This window comes from Camelus bactrianus, chromosome 18 (assembly GCF_048773025.1).
Source record: "Camelus bactrianus isolate YW-2024 breed Bactrian camel chromosome 18, ASM4877302v1, whole genome shotgun sequence".
Lineage (NCBI taxonomy): Eukaryota > Metazoa > Chordata > Mammalia > Artiodactyla > Camelidae > Camelus > Camelus bactrianus.
The window spans coordinates 23015451-23036312 of NC_133556.1; the positions used below are offsets into that span (position 1 = coordinate 23015451).

Below are 20862 nucleotides of genomic sequence, written 5' to 3' on the forward strand. Positions count from 1 at the left end.
TAAGAGTGATTCGTTTTATTTGGAATGTGAGTCAGTTTTACTTCTAATCTTTGCTTTTAAAAACATGGCAATTAATGATTAGGTACTTGCCGTGGGCCAGGTATTTGCTAAATCTCCTTTTTAAAAAATGTACCAGGATATCCCATTTTATTTAAATAATAAAAAAAGAACAAACTGAAGTAGTAATTGATAGAAGATTTATTCAATTATTATTTGATCTTATGAAAGAAAGTGGAGTTTTTAAAATCGTTTTAGAAAAAAGTTGCCTTATGTGGAAATGCTTCTAATGTATTTAAAGTGAAGCTATCAGGTGAAAAAAACAATATGCTAAGTGCTTTATGTGCATTATTTAATATCCCAACAGCTCTATGAGGTGGCTGTGGTTACCCCAATTTGCAGATGAGGAAGCTGAGTCACAGAGAAGTAAAGAAACTTACCCAAGGACACACAGCAAGTTGCAGATGGAGTTGGGATTCACTTTCGGGTCTCATGGAATCCCAAGCCCCACTTTATGATTCACTGTGCTGTTTTTGTTTGTAGGAAGATGGGTTTTGTTCCTTAAACTTTAAAAAAAAAAATCTATGTCAGAACCAAGGTATGGAAACCAAAGTTAGAGGAAGCCCACAATGTTCTGCAACGTGGACTTAACATCCCTGGGTGATAAATGATGCAGAAGCCCACTGTGAGGCGGCGTTCCCTTCTCCAATCCCTGTCAGTTCTGATGATGATTTTCAAAGAGAAGAGCAGTTTGGTACCTACTAGGTCTTCAGCCCCTTCCTGGCATTTGCTAATCTTCCTTTTAACCAGAGAGCAGACCCCAGGCCCAGCACTTTGGGCAGGCCCCAGGATCTTGCTAGAATTTGATAATATGATTTATTTTTCTTATATTTATTTGATAGTTGCCACCTGTTTGTGGCAAGGGAAGCTGACTTTTCACCTAAGATAAAGTTTCCTATTAAAGTAAATCCTAGGAAAGATAAGTGAATGTAAAGAAAAATGTTGAGTAAATGATAGAGCAGATGGTACACATATAGAACAAGCATTAAGATAAGGGTGTATACATGACTGACGCCCATGGGACACGGACTTAGACCAATATGTATACAGATCCTGGTTATAAATCTAGGGCTACTCCCGACCATCCCCAAAGAGGCCAAATGAAAATGGGGGCCACCCTTGCCATCTGGGTAGCCCCCTCCAGGTTGCCACTTTGCTGTCCACTAGATGCTCTAGGTGGCTCATCTCTTGCAATCTGGGAGTGGTGAGCATTCTTTTGTCATTTGTGTGACCCTGTTATCTATACCGGAAAGTGCAAACTGACAGTGCCCACAGGAGAGACTGGCCTCCATAGCTGTTAAAGTTGTTTTAAATTGAAACATGGGTAGATTTCACAAAAATCTCCTTCCATCATCTTTGGAAAAAGAAATCTGACAGCTATGGGCTTGCTTCTCCTGTGGCCATGATTGGAGTAGCAACTGTCCCCCTTCATGCTGATTTGTGGCCCCCATGAGTCCCCATGGTCCCCACCAGTCTGCTTTGTTCGTTTAGACTAGCGGTTCCTAACCAAGGGACGGGTGGTCTCCGTGGGACACTTGGCTATGTCTGGAGACATTTTTGGTGGTCCCAACTTGGGAGAGGGTAGCACTACTGCCATCTAGTGGTTGGAGATCAGAGATGCTGCTAAACATCCTACCATGATGCACAGGGCACCCCCACAGCAAAGAACTATCTGGGCCAAAATTTCACTAGTTTCACTGCTTACCAGGGATCTGCAGGCATTTCTGCAATCCCTAGTTTACAGTTTAAGAACTTACAGTTTAAGAACTGTGAATATTGCCCTTGGCAGGTTACAAAACCCCTTTCATAGATGTTATTTTTGAAGAAACTGCTTCAGCTGTGTTCAGAAGCTTTGTTCATTTTGTGGAGAGGGTTTCTGCAGTGGGAGCATATGGCTATGAGGTCAGCAGGTAGGCCTTTTTCCTCCTGAGCTGGGCCAGGATCCCTAAGGTGTGAGAACAGATGTTGTAAAGGGCTATCACCCCTCGTTTGGCCTGAGGAATCAGAGAAGCCTGGAATCTCTAGCTTTGTTCCTGGAACACAGTGGTTTGTTCTTGGAAATCCTCGTTGATTTGTACCTGAGTTTTTCTAAAGCCAAGCATTTGCTCTAATCAGTCTTCTCTCCATCCATCCAACCATTCAGTCATCTGTCTACCCATCCTCCATCTGTATGTTCATCAAGCCATTGATCAATCTATCCATCCATTATCTATCGATTCATTGATCCATCCATCCCTCATCCATTTTCCTTCCTTCCATCCAACCACCATCCATCCATCCAGCATCCATCCATCAAACATCCATTCATCCATCCTCCATCAGTCTTCCCTCCCTCCCCATATGCGTCTGGACACTGGAGTAGGCTTTGGGAACACAAAGATGTTAGGACAGTCCCCCACTCCTCAGGAACTCATGGTCTTGTGCGAATTTCAGACTCAGAAACTATTTTGATAGTGACATGGGCTGAGTCAGAGGGTTCCAACGATCTGGCAACACCGTGTTTTGTCTGGAGATACCTTGACAACAAGTGGGGAAAAAAAATTCCCCCTTTTTCATCCAAACAATCTCACATACCCAGCCAGAGTATGTTAAGAAGCACAGGGTTTAGTTTTGCCTTTAAATAGCTTTTGTTGACATGTGTTTACATTTAGAAAATTGTGTGTAAGTTCAATGAATTTTTATAGACTGAACACACCTGTGTGACTCGCGCCCATTTTAACTAAGAGAACAGGAACACCACCAGCCCCTATGAAGCTCCCTCATGTTCCTTCTAGTAGCTTCTCCCAGTCAAGGCTAACCACCATCCTGACTTCTAACAGCATAGTTTTGCCTACTTTTGAACTTCCTGCAAATGGACTTACATGGGATGTTCTCGTTTGCATTTGGAGTCTTTTGTTCAGCATTTGTGTTTGTGAAATACAGCAATTTTGTTGTTTGTAGTTGTAAATCGTTCAGTCTCCTTGCTGTGTAGAAGGGGTTGACAAACATTTTCTATAAAGGGTCAAATAGTAAATATTTTAGCCTGGTTGGGCCCATACGATCTCCATGGCAACTCTTGAACTCTGCTGTTTAGCACGCCAACAGCTGTAGGTATTATGGAGGTGAGTAAGCATGGCTGTGTTCCAATAAAACTTTATTTATAATGGCAGGCAGTGGGCCAGATTTGGTCCACAGGCTACAGTTTGCCAACCCCGGCTGTATAGTGTCCCATTACAGTGCAAAGTTTTTAGCAACCGTCCAAAAATATTCTGCTCCCCTGGTCCAGTTTTCTCCCCTCTTTGCTGGAAATTGGGGTAGTTTGACTTTATTCTAAAAACGCTGACCTGAGTCTCTTTAGGGGAAGGATGTAGATTGGCTCTGGGTCCTCAGTAACTTTTTCTTTCTTTCTTTTTTTTTTTTCTCAGTGGCTTTTAGACTCCAAACCTTGATATTGACATCTGTGTCTTATCTGTCCTTCTCTCCTCATTTCAGCCATATTGAGGGTGGTGTCATCTGTCCTGCAGCTTGGAAATATTGTCTTCAAAAAGGAAAGAAACACAGACCAGGCTTCCATGCCGGATAACACAGGTATGTGCTGCTTTTTCGTAGTAACTGAAGACTTTGGTGATGGAACGGAAGGTAACGTTGTCTTTGATTATATTTCTGGATGAGGGTATCTGGGGCATTAGCAAGAACTAGTCTAGGTTATTATCACTTCATTCTCTCTTTCTCCAAACTTTTCACTGTTGAAGATCCTACATGGAAAGTTCCTGAGTCAGAGTGTGAGGGGACAAGACTAAGTTTGGGATCAGATTAGAAAGGATCCTTAGGGAGTGTCTCGTCTAAAAACCCCAGACACATTTGCTTTGTTAAACAAATATTTTTGTTTCTGACACCTGCTATATGCCAGGCACTGGGATATAGTAAGAGATAAGATAGGACCCGTCCCATTTCTTGTAGCGCATACAGTCTTGTTGGGGCGACAGACCTTAAGTTTCCCTGCACACGGGGTTGTCAGAGAAAATGCAGGGTGCCCAGTGAAATGTGAATTTCAGATAAACACTTTTGATTTTAAGTATGTTCTAGGCAATATTGGGGACATAATTATACTAAAGAAAAAATCTTTGTGATTTATCTGAAATTCAAGTTTCACTGGGCATCCTGTATATTTTTCCTAAATCTGACAGCCCTGCCTGCAAATAAGCAGTGTTTTGTGTTTTGAGAAGATTGCCTGGCTACCAAGGTTGGCAGCTGAGCCAGAAGGATGACTTAGGTTCCCAACTTGCTCAGCTGTGGCCTCAACACCCCGCACCCCCTTCCAGGAGGTATATAGGGTTGCTTTTCCAAGCTTCATTACATAGTCAATTGTTTCTCATGAGTTACCCTCCCAAATACGGTGAGTTAAAGGAATCCTCACTCTCACGAGAGACCTTCAGGGAAAGAGAAACCAAAAGAGCACCGTTGCAGAGAGATGGACCAAAAAAAAAAATCCTAAAACGACACCATTAACCATCCATCTCACCCATCCTAAACATCAAGTGTTACTAGTCTTCACATCAGGGGAGCAGCTAATGGTGGATTTTTTTTTTTTTTGAGAAAGAGCTTTTAAATGCAGAAATTCATTAATACAATAAGAACTCATGTGTCCACCGTTCAGAAGTGACATTTGTGAATCTTTTCTAGTACTTCTTTGTCTTTAAAGTGAAACAGACACGGTATAGATAACCTTGACACCTCCCCTTCTCCCAGCTGGTCCCTTTCTTCACCCTGAACCTCCTGGCAACCACAGCTGTTCCTTACCTCGTGCCCAGCCTGTCTCATTTTTATACTTTCACGCACATGTATCTGAACGATATAGAGTGTTGCTTTGTGAGTGTGTTTTTAATATACATGAATCATATCACACGATACGTACATCATTCTGCAACTCGTTTGTTTTTGGTTTTTTTACTCTGAACTCACCGCTGTCTAGGTCCATGTTTCTGAACAATAGCACCCCCTAGCGTAACAGCCCAAAATGTCTCCAGACGTTGCCCATGACCCATGGGGGCAAAATCATCCCCAGTTGAGAACCACGGGTCTAGAGAGAAAGAAAAAGCAGAGTCATTCCTTTAATTGCCATTTTGGTATTCTACCTTATAAAGGCTTTGCTCCTGTATTCGTGGACATTTAAATTGTTTCCAAATTTTCCCACTACACATGCTGTAATATGTATCTTGGAATGGCGGGACAGATGCTTATTGAGTTTAACTATCTGTCAAGCACTTTACATACCTACTTCATTTAATCCCATTGACAACCCAACAAGGTACCAAATGGCTGATCCTTTCTGCAAGCAGGACTCTGGAAAGTTAAGTACTTTTTCCAAAATCATATGGCTAAGAAGTGAGAAGGGAGCAAGGGCTTGAACCTGGTTCTGACTCTAAGCCCCCACGTGGGGCTTACCTCTATCCCACCCCCGTCACTGCCTCTTAGCAAAACACTGGGGGTCAGTTGCTAACGACATCAGTTTTTAAGACTCTTTCATGCTGTGTTCACTATCATCTCACCAAGGAAAAAAACCAATGTATACATAGGGCACAAATATCCCATGTGATGTGCCTTCTTTTCCAAGCTTTCTCTTTTGTGATCCACTTAATATGCTTCTTTTCTCCATCCAGCTGCTCAGAAAGTTTGCCACCTCATGGGAATTAATGTGACGGATTTCACCAGATCCATCCTGACCCCACGTATCAAAGTTGGACGGGATGTGGTACAGAAAGCTCAGACAAAAGAGCAGGTAATGATGGGTTTGCCACTTATTCCTGCAGAATCTTCCATCCATCTACTCATCCATCCATCTATCCATGCAACCATTCATCCATCCACCCATCCATCCATTCACCCATCTATTAACCATCCATCCACCCATCCGTCTTCCTATCCATTCATCCATTATCCATCCACCCATCCATCCATTATCCATCTATTATCCACCCATTCATCCATGCATCCATGCATGCATGCAACATCCATCCATCCTTGTATCCCTCACCTATCCAATACTAGAATATTCAAAGTCCCACATTAGGTTTTGAAGATACAGTCCTGAACAAGAAGAGCAGAGCACTTCTGAGCTCATCTTGATCTCTTAGTTGAAGTTACAAGGTCTGACCTAAGAGATTTATCTTTGAAAATGACTGTGTACCCTTCCAGGCAGGACTGACCCCACCCTCTAAATGATCCCTGGATGGAGCAGGCTCCACTCTGTTCCAGGTCCCTCTGACAGGAAGTGGTTACTTATCCACAGGGTCATTCCTTAGGTCTTACCACTCTTTCCCTTATTGCTGGTTGTAGAGCTGATCGAATTTTCTTTTTTGTTTGTTTATCTTTTAAGGACTGATTTTAGGTAGGGGGGAGAATAAAAATCCGAGCCACTACCCAGGCTCATGTGAAAACACAGCCCATTGGGAATAACCGTGACCCCTCTACTCTCCCCTGCAGGCAGACTTTGCCGTAGAGGCTCTGGCCAAGGCCACTTATGAGCGCCTTTTCCGCTGGATACTCACCCGTGTGAACAAAGCCCTGGACAAGACCCACCGGCAAGGGGCTTCGTTTCTGGGGATCCTGGACATTGCTGGATTTGAGATCTTTGAGGTACAGCTTGGTGGGAACACGACAGACATGGTCTTATTTCTCTGGGATAAAGTTTCCACTTGGGGAAATCATTATTTTGGAGAAAAGCAGGCAGCTACTATAGGGTGGGAGGCTGTCTAGTTAAGGTGAAATCCTTGAGGGTGTAAGAGGCAGAAATCTAACAGGGAATGCACTGGTTTGTGAAACTGAGAAGGCCAGAGGTACAGCTGGATCCAACAGGCAGGACCTGATCTCCTGCTATCTCCCTCTCTCTACCTTGGCTCTGTCTTAAGCAGGGTCTCCCCTCTTTGGCAAGATGGCTGCCATTGCTCCAGGTGGCCTCTCAGCAACCCAGGCAGTTCCAACCAGTTCCAACTCTTTCCAACTGTCCCACCCAACATCTTTCAACTGAGTCTTATTGATTCTTCTCTGAGCTGGGCCACATGGTCACCTCAGAGCCAAGCACTGTTTTAGGGTCTTTCAGTACTTCCTGGAGTGTAAACATGGCTACTGTATCCCACTCCCCTGGGTTGGAGGGGAGTTCTCAGTGAAAGGGAAGACATTGAGATTGACAGATATTCCAAAACATATCTACTCTGGAATTACTCCCTCTCTGAGCCTCAATTTCTACATCTGCTAAATGGGAGTGATGAAATACTTTATACGGTTATTCTATCCATAAATCTGTGCAGATGGAGATAAGCATCCTTAAAACCATGTGTGTAGGGGGCCACATGACCTGAGAATAAGTAACTTTTGCCAGCCCTCGTGAACTTGGGACAGCCTTTGTTGGGGCCTGAGTCCTCTCTGGGTACTGAAATGGCAGGACAGGCTCGTGCATGGGGCTGTCTCCGGCATGGAGCTCCCCTCGGGGCCCCAAGTCCTCTGACTTCACACTGTGATGCTCACGGGGCCTCCCCCGGTGTCGTGTGCTCAGGTGAACTCGTTCGAGCAGCTGTGCATCAACTACACCAACGAGAAGCTGCAGCAGCTCTTCAACCACACCATGTTCATCCTGGAGCAGGAGGAGTACCAGCGCGAGGGCATCGAGTGGAACTTCATTGACTTCGGGCTGGACCTGCAGCCCTGCATCGAGCTCATTGAGCGGCCGGTGAGGCCCTACACCACACTCGCATGCGTGTGTGGCCTCTTCCAGCCAGCGCGCGGACCCCGGGCTCTCTCCGCGTATGCATGGCTTCCCCCATCGCCGAGTCCTGCAAGGCTGTAACCTTAATCTTTGTGAACTTAATCGCACTGTCCCTTAACCCACATTTTCACAGCAAAGGCATTTCTTTCTTATTCCCCCTCTCCCCTCCTTGCCCTGCCCTTTCCCTTTTCCTCTCTCTCAGTCATTCACTCGCAAAGGCAGAGATCTTTGTTTTATTCACGGACCTAGCCCAAACTCCTAGAACCACGAACCGAGTAGGCACACAGTAAATAATTGTGGATGACCATTTACTGAGCACCTACTATGTGCCCTGCCCTCTCATCTGGCTCAGTGAATGAGCTGGATGTGGTCCCTGGCATCCTGGAGGACCAGACAATGAAAACAAACAAACGAGGCAACTAAAACCCCTATGAGGCCAACTGGGAGAATGGTTTAGGGATGGCTGCTTTGAACAGAATAATCGGAAAAGTTCCTCTGATCTGAGTCCAGAAAGTGAAGACCATTCCAGCAGAGCAAATGGCACGTGCAGATTTGGTGGTTCTCCTAACCCCTTAGTTTAGACTGTCTCAGCCACGGGGAAGTACCTTACAAAAAGGAACCCTGGGGTGAATTTCCGTGCAAAGGATCCCATTGCTTTGCCAGAAGTGTGAAATCTTTGTGATGTTGTATGTGTATCGCCCACTAGGGGGCAGCAGCAAGCGTGTTCTGGTTTTGGTGCTGGCCCTTCCATCCCTAGTGCTGGTCCACTGGACACAAAATATTTTGAGAATAGATTGCGGGGTGGGGGAGTGGAGGGCATGAGTCCATCTTTATATGTAGGCAGATACGGTAATGGAGCCTATGCATGTGTTTGGGTGGCCAGCTCTTCCTGGCAAGCCTGAAGTTTGGGCATCATTGCCATGATCTGCCCTGCTTTCTTCCACAGAACAACCCTCCAGGCGTGCTGGCCCTGCTGGACGAAGAGTGCTGGTTCCCCAAAGCCACAGACAAGTCCTTTGTGGAGAAGCTGTGCTCGGAGCAGGGCAACCACCCCAAGTTCCAGAAGCCCAAGCAGCTCAAGGACAAAACTGAGTTCTCCATTATCCACTATGCTGGGAAGGTACCAGCCAAATGTCCCAGGGGCCTCTCTGTCGCAGGGGACCCAGGCAGGATGCTCAGAGTAGGAGCACCTTGGGAGTGGGAGAACCCAAAGACAACTGGTATAAATCAAATCCCAGCCAAGTCTTACATATGATTTGTCTAAGCATCAGTAAGGGACAGGATTTAGGTATAAACATATAATAGAGAAGCTAATATATATAATACATGTATATTAGAGATATATAATATATAATAGAGAGGCTAGTATATATATATAAATACATTTATATTAGAAATGTAATATAATAAGCTAATATATATGTTTACATTAAATACATACATGAGATATACAATGTATAATGTAATGGTATGTATTATATATGTAATAGCCTCTCTAATATATTCCAGCCATGGTGGCCAGGCAGTTCTTTCTTGTATAGACTCTAAATCCTTCCTACTACAAGTTAAACCCAGCAGGAAGGGCCAATTGGAATGGGATGATCAATAAACCCACTTTGGGATCCAACAAGAATCTTTTATCCTGGCCTTGGGTTTGCCATTGCCAGCCTGGGCCACCCGTGGAAATCTACAATGTCATCTTCATCATCATCATTTTCACCATCATTTTCATCATCATCATGTCCTAGCTCTTCATGTACAGGACCTTCCCCTATGGCTCCTGGATAATGTAGAAAAGACATAGCTTACTCTGCTTTGCAGAATCTTAGACTCCCCGGTATCTCCACTGGATCATGGGAGCAGGCAATGCCCTAAACCAGGTGTTGGCAAACTACAGCCCAGGTGCCAAACCTGGCCCACAGCCTGTTTTTGTAAATAAAGTTTTATTGGCACACACACAGCCCCACGCATTTGCTTGCATAATATCTATGGCTGGTTTTTCACTCTAACGGTGGAGGTGAGTAGTTGTGGCAGAATCTGTGTGGCCTGCAAAGCTGAAAATATTTATTATCTGGGCCTTTTGCCAGAAAAATATTCCAGCTCCTACCCAGTATTCAAGGGAGTATAAGTCCCCTCAAGCACATAGCAGTAACCTTTTCCCTCCAGTTTACAAGTGTTTCTTTTTTTCTCCACTCCTTAGATCAGGCTTGGCCATCAACATAACAACCCTCATTCCGTGATAACCCTCCAGAGCTATTTTATCAGTTCCTTCCATTTCATAGTCACAATAGTAAAATTAAAAAGAGGTCCCCAAATTTAATTTAAAAGCCAGATTGTTGTCAAGCCTTCGCTGGATGAGAGGAGAACTTTGGGTGCGAGGGGAGGGCATTGGCTACCAGCAAAGCTCTGTGCCTTTTGGAACGTGCAGGCATTGTGCCGGGCTCCGGAGAAAGGAGGCCACCAAAGGAGGCTTACTAGGAGAAGGCAAGGATAGAGAGGAGGCCTTCCCAGCAATGGTCACCATTGGCTGATGCCCTGCTGTGCGCAGGGCCTGTAGAAGTCTTGATCTGTTGATCTCCTCATTGGTGTTTGTGGGTTTCCATCATGGCAGCTATACTATTTCCTCTCTGACCTCAGAAGATCCGGAGGGAAACGGGAGGACTGGGCCCCTGCCCTCCCTTAGTTCATAACTGAAGCAGGAGCACCTGACCGGTGGGATGGTCCTTGGCAGGTGGACTACAATGCGAGCGCCTGGCTGACCAAGAACATGGACCCGCTGAATGACAACGTGACTTCCCTCCTCAACGCCTCCTCGGACAAGTTTATGGCTGACCTGTGGAAGGATGGTAAGGCCCTGCCCCCTGGAGCAGGAGGACCGGACTGAACACCCAGAGTCCTCTGGCCCCATCCAGCTGATCCCATACCTGCTCCCAGGATGGGTGGGGAGAGGGCAGTGTTGGCAGGTGCTGGACACACTCAACCACTTCCTGAGCCCTCCAGCCCCACACCTGGACCCCAGGGAATAGGTCCTGAGTCAGGGCTCAGGCAGTGATGGAGGACATGTCACATCATAGGAGGCATGTTGAGTCAGGGCGCCCCCTTCTGGAGTCAGAAAGCAATAACTGCATTCTCATCTCTGCCACATACCAGCCGTGTGATCTTGGACAAGTCACTTGACTTCCTTAAGCTTCACTGTTCTCATTGGTAAAACCAGGAAAAAAAAAAAAAAACAAACCCCACCACCCCCAGGATTATTGTGAGGGTGAAATTAGATCAGTGGGGCCAGGCTTGAGCATGGACCAGGATCCCCTGGAGGGCTTGTTAGTAAATTCAGGTGATCCCCGGGCCCCATCACCAGAAGCTCTGATTCAGCAGGTCAGGACGGGGCCTGATAATCTGTATTTCTCACCAGTTTCCGGTGGTGCTGATGCTGCTGGTCTGGGGACCACACTTTGTTTCCCTTTGAGAATCAGAGACTAAATAATCCAGGCGAAGTGCTTGGCACCTGCCGGGTCCACAGTAAGGACTTAGTGCGCATCGGCTGCCGTGAGGACTGTCACGGGTGGTGGGCCCTGCTGCCTTGTTCCTGGACCTCAGTGCTCACAGCAGATTTCACTCTTGACACAGAGCCTCAGGCTTGCAGGACTGGCTGCCCTTGCTTTAGGCCTGGGGGGTCAGTTCTGCCAGTGTTTACTGACTGCCAGTCACGTTCCAGGCCCTGGGATGGGGGGGGCAGGGGGTCTGTGTTTTGTTCACATCTATATGCCCAAGGCCTGGCACACAGTAGGCTCTCAATAAATATTTGGTGGTGAATGAAAGACTGAAGGCAGGCGGGGAGTGCTTTACACACCTTACTCGCCTATTCCTGCCCTAGGAGGTAGATGCCGTTATCACCTCCATGTCGTAGACGGAGAAACAGAGGCGCAAAGTGGCGCCAGGGCCATTGGCAAGAGCAGGATTCACTCCCTGGTCTCTGTGACAACGTCAGGGGGCAGTTGTTCTTTCTGTCACTCGGGAGCTGGACCTCCCAAATAGATAATACTTGGAAAGCATCCCTGCTACGCCTCCCTTTACTGATTACTGGAGGGAAGGTGTTGGCTGGCAGAGGAAAGAACTGGGGACCATGCCCACGAGAGGAAGCAGGCGATCTGCGGTCTGGTCCCCTGGCCTGTCATGGGAGTGCAGAGCCCCTGGGTGGGCCAGAGGCTGACGCCACCCTTCACGTGCCCACAGTGGACCGCATCGTGGGGCTGGACCAGATGGCCAAGATGACGGAGAGCTCGCTGCCCAGCTCCTCCAAGACCAAGAAGGGCATGTTCCGTACGGTGGGGCAGCTGTACAAAGAGCAGCTGGGGAAGCTGATGACCACGCTGCGCAACACCACCCCCAACTTCGTGCGCTGCATCATCCCCAACCACGAGAAGAGGGTGAGGCTGCCCGCCTGGCCCCTCAGGTGGTCAGAACGTCCCCCCGGGGCCTCAGCAGGGTCTGCGGGGAAAGGAAGGCTGGCTTGGGCAGAGGGGCAGGAGGAAAGCCCGCCCTCACCCCGAGGGCTCCATCTGACATGGGTGTGAATTGTCCATTTCCCATCCTGGAGGCAAGGGAGAATGCATCCAGAGGCTTGGAGCCCTGGAGCGGCTGCACAGGGTATCACTCATCTATTCATTATTCCAGCTGATATTTACCGAGCTCCACCTGTGCCAGGGGCATGGCATACAGTGCTGGATAAACTGTAGTCCTTGCCTGCAGGTTTCTTACAGTCTAGGGCAAGAATGCTTAGCCGGGGGCAGTCTTCTGTCCTCCCTCCCACTGAAGGGGAAACCTGGCCATGTCTGGAGATGTTTTTAACTGGGAAGGGCTATTACTAGTACCCAGTGCATAGAAGCCAGGGATGCTGCTAAACATCCTACAGGGCACAGGGTGGCCCCCACAGCAGAGAATTATCCAGCCCAAGAGGTCAGTAGTGCTGAGGTTGTGGGAGATCCATTGGGAGAAGCAGACACATGAGCTGAGAACCGTGATGTAATGCGGTAAATTACGAGAACACAAGACTGGGGGCTCCCAGGGCTCAGAGATGGCTTCTTAGAGAATGTGAACTTGGTGAAGCAGAGGGCAGGGTGGGGAGGGCGTCCTAGGCTGAAGGTCCAGTATAAGCAAAAGCATGGAGGTGAGAAATGAAGGGTCTGGGCAAAGAACCGCTAGTTAGGTGGTTCCATGCTGATGTGTGAGGCAGGGATTGGGGAGAGAGGAGGCTGAGTTGGCAGGCAGGGGCTAGATCATGGAGTTCTCCTTGGGTTGACCAGAGCTTGACCTCCCTTCTGTAGGATGCCACTGGGGGATTTTAAAAGGGATATGTCATGATCAGATCTACATTTTAGAAATTGAGGGGGTGGGGGAGGGGCAGGGTGGGGTGGGAAGGCAGTTGGAGGCTGTTGTGGTTGTCTGGGCAGAAGATGGTGATGAGTGGGTGGCAGTGAGGATGGTGGTGGAGAGAAGTGAGTGGATTGGGAGACATTTAGGAGGTAAGAGCCATAGAGCGGGTGATGGACAGGGAGTGAGGGAGAGAGGGAGGGAGGTGATCAGGAGGAAGCCCCAGGTGATGTTAGGGCCACCAAGTACGAGAGATGGCATCTGAACCCTCTCATCTGTTGCTCCCCTGTGACCTGGCAAGGTGGGCCATCCAGGCCTGAGATTCGGGGCTTACTGCTCCCCAAGACTCCAGCTGCCCACCCAATGTCTTTTCCACCTTTGCAGTCTGGCAAGCTAGATGCCTTTCTGGTGCTGGAGCAGCTGCGGTGCAACGGGGTCTTGGAAGGCATCCGAATCTGCCGGCAGGGCTTCCCCAACAGGATTGTCTTCCAGGAGTTCCGCCAACGGTGAGCGCACTGGGGCCCAGGCACAGGAGGGATGGGGTGGGGCCAGGGGTGAGCAGGCTGGGCGGAGGGACAGATGGACGACAGAGATGATCTCAATCGGTGACTTCTGCCCTGTGTCTCAAGCTACGAGATCCTGGCTGCCAACGCCATCCCCAAAGGCTTCATGGACGGGAAGCAGGCCTGCATCCTGATGGTGAGCCCAGCCCAGCCCCTCCCAGCCTCTGGCGGCACTGCCAGCAGCTGCTCTGGGTGGGACTCTCCTTAACCCCCAGCCAAATGGCTTAACCAAGATGGAACCTCTTATCCTCTTTCCTTCTGCAGATCAAAGCCCTAGAACTCGACCCCAACTTGTACAGGATTGGGCAGAGCAAAATCTTCTTCCGAACCGGGGTCCTGGCCCACCTGGAAGAGGAACGAGACTTAAAGATCACCGATGTCATCATGGCTTTCCAGGCGATGTGTCGTGGCTACCTGGCCAGAAAGTAAACACCCAAACCTTTGCCTCCCCACGAACACAGACCAGAAACACACAATTTCAGGGAGCTTTCTGGCCGCATGTTCTGACTCCCTGATTCTAAGAGTCATCACTGTGATTGAATGGCAGCCTTTTCTTGAGGGGGAAGAGATGCTACCACTTTAAATACATGCACTAGTTATAAGGGCAGGACAGGAAGGAGTTAAGGCCATGGGCTCTGGAAATTTAGACCTAGGTTCTTGTCCTGGTTCCTCTATTTGCTGAAGAACCTCGGGCAAGCTACTCTACCTCTCTGAGCCTTCGGAAAATGAGCATAATCCTTTCTGCCTCATAAAGTTGTATGAGGGGGTCAATGAAATCCTACGTGGAAAGGGTTGACAACAGTGCCTGGTTATCCCGTCAGAAGTGTGAGGATATGATAACGTATCTGAAGAAAGAATATTTGGCCGTATCTATATCCCCACGTCCAAGTGGGATTCATGAGGCAAGGTCTTGGAAGACTTGGTGCCTCCTCTGCTTTGGGAAGTCTGGGGGCTGGGTGAGGGCTAGGGTCCCTCGGTGAAGGTCACACCCCAATCAGGACTGCGGGGGCTGGTGGAGTAGCTCTCTGTCCAGGGCATGTGTTATCAGGAGGTATGGACCACAAGCCCATCTGCAAAGCCCTGACTGTGTCAAGCTGATTCCTTGCCAAGTAGACCCCAAATGGTCAAGGCCAGAGCTGAAGAGCTCTTAGTCCAGGGGTAGACCTGGCCTGTAAAGTTCTCATTGCCACTCCTCCCACTTCCATACTTAACTAGGGCAATTTTATTCTTCAGGTTTACTCAACGTCCAAGGTGGTAGCCACACAGAGGCAAAAGGGTGGGGCTCACTGTTCTGTGGTTTTTCAACCCCAATAGCCCTTAAACGGGAAGGGTGCTGGTCCTGTGTCAGGTTTGGGAGTTTAAAATCCACCTGAGGAAAGGCTTGGTTGTCAGGCACCCAGCCTTGGGGAAGACGTGGCACAGCTGGTGGTGTGTAGGGTGCCTCTAAGGAAGGGGGTAGCATAGATTGATTTCCGGACCACAGATCTGAATCCAGGGCATTTGTCCACTGAGAAAGGCTCTGGCCTGCAGATGATATCCTGGTACTGATGCTCAGAGCTTCCCGAAGAATCTGAGCTGGAGAAGCTGGAGAGAACGGGGGAGGTCCTTGCGCTAGTCGCAAAATCACCAGCCAAACAGACGCATCCCGCTTTCAGCAGCTGCTGGACGGGGTGCTGTGAGAGCACAGTGAGCTCTGTGTGGCCGACCAGGACCAGGTCTTCCCACAGCTCCCTCTTTCCTCTCCCCAGGGCCTTTGCCAAGAGGCAGCAGCAGCTGACGGCCATGAAGGTGATTCAGAGGAACTGTGCTGCCTACCTCAAGCTGCGGAACTGGCAGTGGTGGCGGCTCTTCACCAAAGTGAGTGCCTTTACCCCCCATCCCGTCTTGGGTCTTCCCTGGTACGCTGCAGATGTGGGCCTGGAGATGGTTGACAGCAGGTGTGCAACTGAGGATTCAAACCAGACCTCGCCTGCTGGCCATTTTCCAGGCCCGAGAAGGGCGCCCCCCTCTTTGGGATATGGATGACAGCCATGACCTTAACACGGATCCAGAGCCTTCCCATCTCTACCAGGACCCCTCCTGTTGCCCATTCACACCCTACCCACTTCCTTCCATAGCCCCTGGCAAGCACTCATCTTCTCCATTTCTATAATTTTTGTCATCTCAAGAATGTTATATACATGGGGTCACCCAGTATGTTACGTTTTGAGATGGGCTCTGTCCCCAAAGCATCCTTCTCTGGATATCCCTCCATCCAGCTTGTTGTGTGTACCCCTTGTTCATTTCTCTAGGTGTAACTTGTTCTTGCAGCGTTGCTGGCTGCCCTGAGCCAGCTGCACAAAGATGTGCTCTGTTGGGATAGACACCACCTCCTCTTAGGTGCCCCGCAGTGTGTACACCGGCACAACTTTACATTTTTATTGAGCAACTCTTTACTGAGTGCCCACTGTGCACCAGGCGCATTTGCGGTGCTGGGGATACCCTGGCCTCCTGAATATTCTAGCTGAGGGGGGGATCAGATAATAGGTGATCACAGGAACCGGTACCTCATGGCAGACGAGGGTAAGTGCAGGAAGGAAGGCACAGTGTGTTTGCCAGGGGTTCCCTAGTGCCAGGCGGGGCTTGAACACGAAGAGTTAGGAGTCAGCCGGGTGAAGAGCAGGGAGGGGAAGCTGCTTTTTGGAAATGTGCATCTCCACCGACCCAACTTCTGGAAAGCTCTCCTAAGAAAACCATCAGAAATCTTTAAAAATCAAGAAGTAAGGGCATTCTCTGTGCCTTATTTACAACAGTAAAATTTCAACACCCAGCCCTGGCGGACTGATGAAGGATGGCTCATCTGCCAATGGGATACTTTTCAAGTGTTAAAAATGATGGTTAGCTAAAGATCAAGTTGTAAAAACGACGGAACACCATGGGTGTGATGATTATCTTACTGTTTTTGGTAATAACAGCAGCACGAAACACCGGGCAGCATGATCTCAGGTATATTTTTTTAAGGTGTAGGAAAAAAGGCTAGAAGGGAATGCTGGCCAATAATGACTTTGGGGAGGTAGGGTGTGGGGGATTTTTTTTTTCTTTTCTTTTCTCTTCGGAAGAAAACCTATCGGCTTGTCAGCAGTGGTGCTTTCTCAGGACAGGACTAAATTGAGGGAGGGGAGACTTTCTCCTTTCACTTTGCACTTTTCCGTGGTTCTAATTTAGGATTTCTCAACCTCGGTGCTGTGGGTATCTGGAGATGGATAATGCTGTGTTGTGGGGGCTGTCGAGTGCATTCTAAAATTTTAGTAGCATCCCTGGCTTTTATCCACTAGATGCCAGGAACATCCCCCACCCCAGTCATTACAGCTAAAACTGTCCCCAGAAATTGCCAAATGTCCCCTTAGGGGCTGCGGGGTTGGGTAAAATTGTCCCTGGCTGAGAATCACTGATGTCATTTATGACAAGAGTATATCCCTTGTGCCATGAAAACAAGTGATGGGCTGATCCCGTGTGTGCAGGTGAAGCCCCTGCTGCAGGTGACACGGCAGGAGGAGGAGATGCAGGCCAAGGAGGATGAGCTGCAGAAGACCAAGGAGCGGCAGCTGAAGGCAGAGAGCGAGCTCAAGGAGCTGGAGCAGAAACACTCACAGGTAGCAGGCCGGGGGCATGGCTGGGGCTGTGGAGGCCTGGACGCCTGCTCCTGTGGGGCTCACTGGCCGTCTCCCCACCCTCGATGTGCAGCTGGCCGAGGAGAAGAACCTGCTGCAGGAGCAGCTGCAGGCAGAGACGGAGCTGTACGCTGAGGCCGAGGAGATGCGGGTCCGGCTGGCGGCCAAGAAGCAGGAGCTGGAGGAGATCCTGCATGAGATGGAGGCCCGCCTGGAGGAGGAGGAAGACCGGGGCCAGCAGCTGCAGGCAGAAAGGAAGAAGATGGCCCAGCAGATGCTGGTAAGGCATTGCAGAGGCTGCCCTTGGTGGAGACCAAATCATTTGGCCCTCACAGCTGGCCTGTGAGGTGCATCTGATGATATGTGTTCCCACCAGACAGAGAAAGAGACTAAGGCTTGGAGAGGAATGGCCATCTGCCCACTCTGTTCTCCTGCCCTGCCTTTCATGTGCAAATACCTTTTCTCACAATAGCAACCCTGTGTGAGGCGTAATTGAGTTAGTAAGCCATTGTTGCAGAACAGAGCACCCCAGGACTTAGCAGCTTGGAATAATAAACATTTATCTCACACAGTTATGCATTTGAGAGTGGCTTAGCTGGGTGGTTCTGGCTTAGAGCCTCTCAGAATGTCACAGTCAGAATGTCGGCTGGGGCTGCAGTTATCTGAAGGCTTGACTGGGGCTGGAGCACCCATGTCCCCGTGGCTCACTCACATGGCTGTTGGCAGGAGGCCTCCTCAGTTCCTCACTCTGTGGGCTTCTCCATGGGGCTGCTTGAGTGCCCTCACAGCATGGTGGCTGGCTTCCCCCGGATGGAGTGAATCAAGAGAGAGAACAGGGGAGAACGCCCAATGCCTTTTACAGCCTGATGTCTGACTTACACTCCATCACTTCCTCTTGATTTTATTTGTTAGGAGCAAGACACTAAGTCTGGCTGACACTCAAAGGGAGAAGAATTAGGCTCCACCTCTTGCAGGGACGAATATCAAAGAACTTGTGGACATATTTTAAAACCACCATGGTATCTACTGTCCCCATTTTACAGATGAGGAGACTGAGGTTCCCTGAAGCAAAGTGGCTCACTCAAACCTTTTATTTCCAATGAAAGGAGATTGCAGAGCCCTGGGGGACATCAGGTCCAGCCTCAGGATTAAATTGGTCCCCAGAGCTCCAGGAGAGTGACTTTGTTTTAAGGAAGGCTGTGATTCTTTTCCTTCCTCCCACAAAAGGACCTGGAAGAACAGCTGGAGGAAGAGGAAGCTGCGAGGCAAAAGCTACAACTTGAGAAGGTCACGGCTGAGGCCAAGATCAAGAAACTGGAGGATGATATCCTGGTCATGGACGATCAGAACAATAAACTGTCAAAAGTGAGCGGGGGTTGAACACCTTTGTTAAAATGGCAGGCTCATCAGGGCTGAGGACTCCAGATACTTTCCCTTTTTTTAGCCAGATACAAGATACCGAAGGCTGAGCAAATGGTTACCTCTGGCATTAATGTGGTGGCCTCGTGACTGCTGTCTGGATGCAGGTGTGCCGTGGAGAGGGTCCCTGGTGGTCCCACCAGCACCAGGGCTGCCACAGAGCAAATCTCATAAACACCATGACCAATGGAACCCCCAAGTTGTGCAAAGGCAGGCAGGCTAGGTGCCTGAGATTCAGGGGTCACTCCCACATTCTCACAGACCACTTTCACTTAGCAATAGGGGGACCAGCTGTCTTGGGACTGAGGGATTTCTGGGATGTGGGACTTTCAGCCCCCAAACCAGAAAAATCCCAGTGCAAACCAGAATGAGTAGGTCACCCTAGTCAGTAACCTCTAAGCAGCCCCAGTGAGGGCAGGCTACCTTTAGTCCTTTGAGCTGGATGTCAGCTGCACACTGAATGTGAGCCAGGCCCTGTGTCTGAGGAGGACAGTGTCCTCTTGGGGCTTATATTCTAGTGAAAAAGCAAGTAGGAAATCATACACACAACCATTAATTGCCATTGTGATCAGGGTTCTGAAGGAGGTGTTCACCATCTTTTAAGAGCAGAGCACTAGGGGATGGAGGTGGGGGATTCACAGAAGGCTTCCTGGAGGAAGTGACATTTAAGTGGAACCTGAAGAGTGAGGGGCAGTCAAAGGGAGATGGGGTGGAGGCACATCCCAGGCAGATAGTCCCATCTGTGCAAGAGCCCCGAGGTGCGGAGGAGCCAGCCTGTGTGTAGGAAAGAGGGCCTGGGACATGAATGCCAGAGGTGGGGAGTGGCCAATCTTTGGGGATTATTATTGTTAAGAAACTTCTCTTTTCCCATTTAAATGGGAATAATATGGGTTTTCCTTTCAACTGTTGATTTGGAAATTACTAACAGTGAAATGTAGAACCTGAAGAAAAGGAAAAAACGAACAATATTTCTTTTTCTTTCCCCCCAAAAAGGAGCGAAAACTTCTTGAAGAGAGGATTAGTGACTTAACAACAAATCTTGCAGAAGAGGAAGAAAAAGCCAAAAATCTTACGAAGCTGAAAAACAAGCACGAATCTATGATTTCAGAACTGGAAGGTAGAACGGCTACCCAGGGAGACTTTGAGTGGATATTTTAAAACTGGGAAAATCAGAGAGGAAATTTAAAAACAGCAGGTTATTGCAAGAGAGGGCCAACCCTGTCCAGGCTGCCACTCATCCTTGGTGAACACACACATTAATTCTAGAAGGTGCCTGTCACCAGGACTGACTTTCCTTCCACAAGACAGTGGCGTGAGCGGGTCAGTTACCAGCGAGTGTGTATGTGTGTGTGTGTGAGTTTCATGTTTGTGAATTTCCTTGTGTGAAATGCCTGAGGGAAAGGCTGGTCCTCCAGGGGTCTTTCTGGTAGTGTCCACCTCCTGAAGGGCCCTGGCTTTGTCGTAGTGCGGCTGAAGAAGGAGGAGAAGAGCCGGCAGGAGCTGGAGAAGCTGAAACGGAAGATGGACGGTGAGGCCAGCGACTTACACGAGCAGATCGCAGAGCTGCAGGCACAGATCGCCGAGCTCAAGATGCAGCTGGCCAAGAAGGAGGAGGAGCTGCAGGCGGCCCTGAGCAGGTAGAGGCGGGCAAGGCCTGTCCTGTGTGTTCACATGCCCTGAGGGTCCCTGATGATGGGCAGGGGGACCCCAGTCTTCCTCCTCCTCCAGGCAGGCCTCCATCTCCTGCGAGGTGGCCTGGCCTGCTGGCACCTCCAGAACCTCTGCTTTGATTTTCTTTTCTTCCCTCCAAACTCATCCTCTCTGCTCCCCTGCTCCCAGCATGTCTGCCTCTTGGGTGCCCAGCCTTTGTTGTCTATACCCTGGTTCCGGATTCCTGGTTGCACACAGAGTTAGTTCCATTAGCATATTAAACACCATGTGTCTGAGGCTGGGAGGTCCCTCCTATGCCCGCCCCCTCTGTCTAAGGTCCCTCTTTTTGTGAATGCCAGTCTCCTCCCTAGTGTCTGCCCACTTCTCTTCCCTGCGCAGTGTGCAGCAGCCC

General features: G+C 49.1%; 1 protein-coding gene across 4 annotated transcripts in view; it reads left to right on the forward strand.

The window, feature by feature from the left end:
* Positions 1 to 20862, forward strand: part of MYH11 (myosin heavy chain 11) — a 105770-nt gene that overhangs the window by 64274 nt on the left and 20634 nt on the right. For all 4 annotated transcript variants that reach the window (XM_074346290.1, XM_074346291.1, XM_074346292.1 and 1 more), the window contains 16 exons: positions 3529 to 3624; positions 5697 to 5815; positions 6520 to 6672; positions 7589 to 7762; positions 8745 to 8918; positions 10530 to 10644; positions 12032 to 12225; positions 13553 to 13674; positions 13798 to 13867; positions 13996 to 14156; positions 15480 to 15588; positions 17232 to 17363; positions 17455 to 17661; positions 18609 to 18746; positions 19794 to 19917; positions 20266 to 20437. In XM_074346290.1, the coding sequence (XP_074202391.1) occupies positions 3529 to 3624; positions 5697 to 5815; positions 6520 to 6672; positions 7589 to 7762; positions 8745 to 8918; positions 10530 to 10644; positions 12032 to 12225; positions 13553 to 13674; positions 13798 to 13867; positions 13996 to 14156; positions 15480 to 15588; positions 17232 to 17363; positions 17455 to 17661; positions 18609 to 18746; positions 19794 to 19917; positions 20266 to 20437 (2260 nt within the window). The remainder of the gene's footprint in view (positions 1 to 3528; positions 3625 to 5696; positions 5816 to 6519; positions 6673 to 7588; positions 7763 to 8744; positions 8919 to 10529; positions 10645 to 12031; positions 12226 to 13552; positions 13675 to 13797; positions 13868 to 13995; positions 14157 to 15479; positions 15589 to 17231; positions 17364 to 17454; positions 17662 to 18608; positions 18747 to 19793; positions 19918 to 20265; positions 20438 to 20862) is intronic.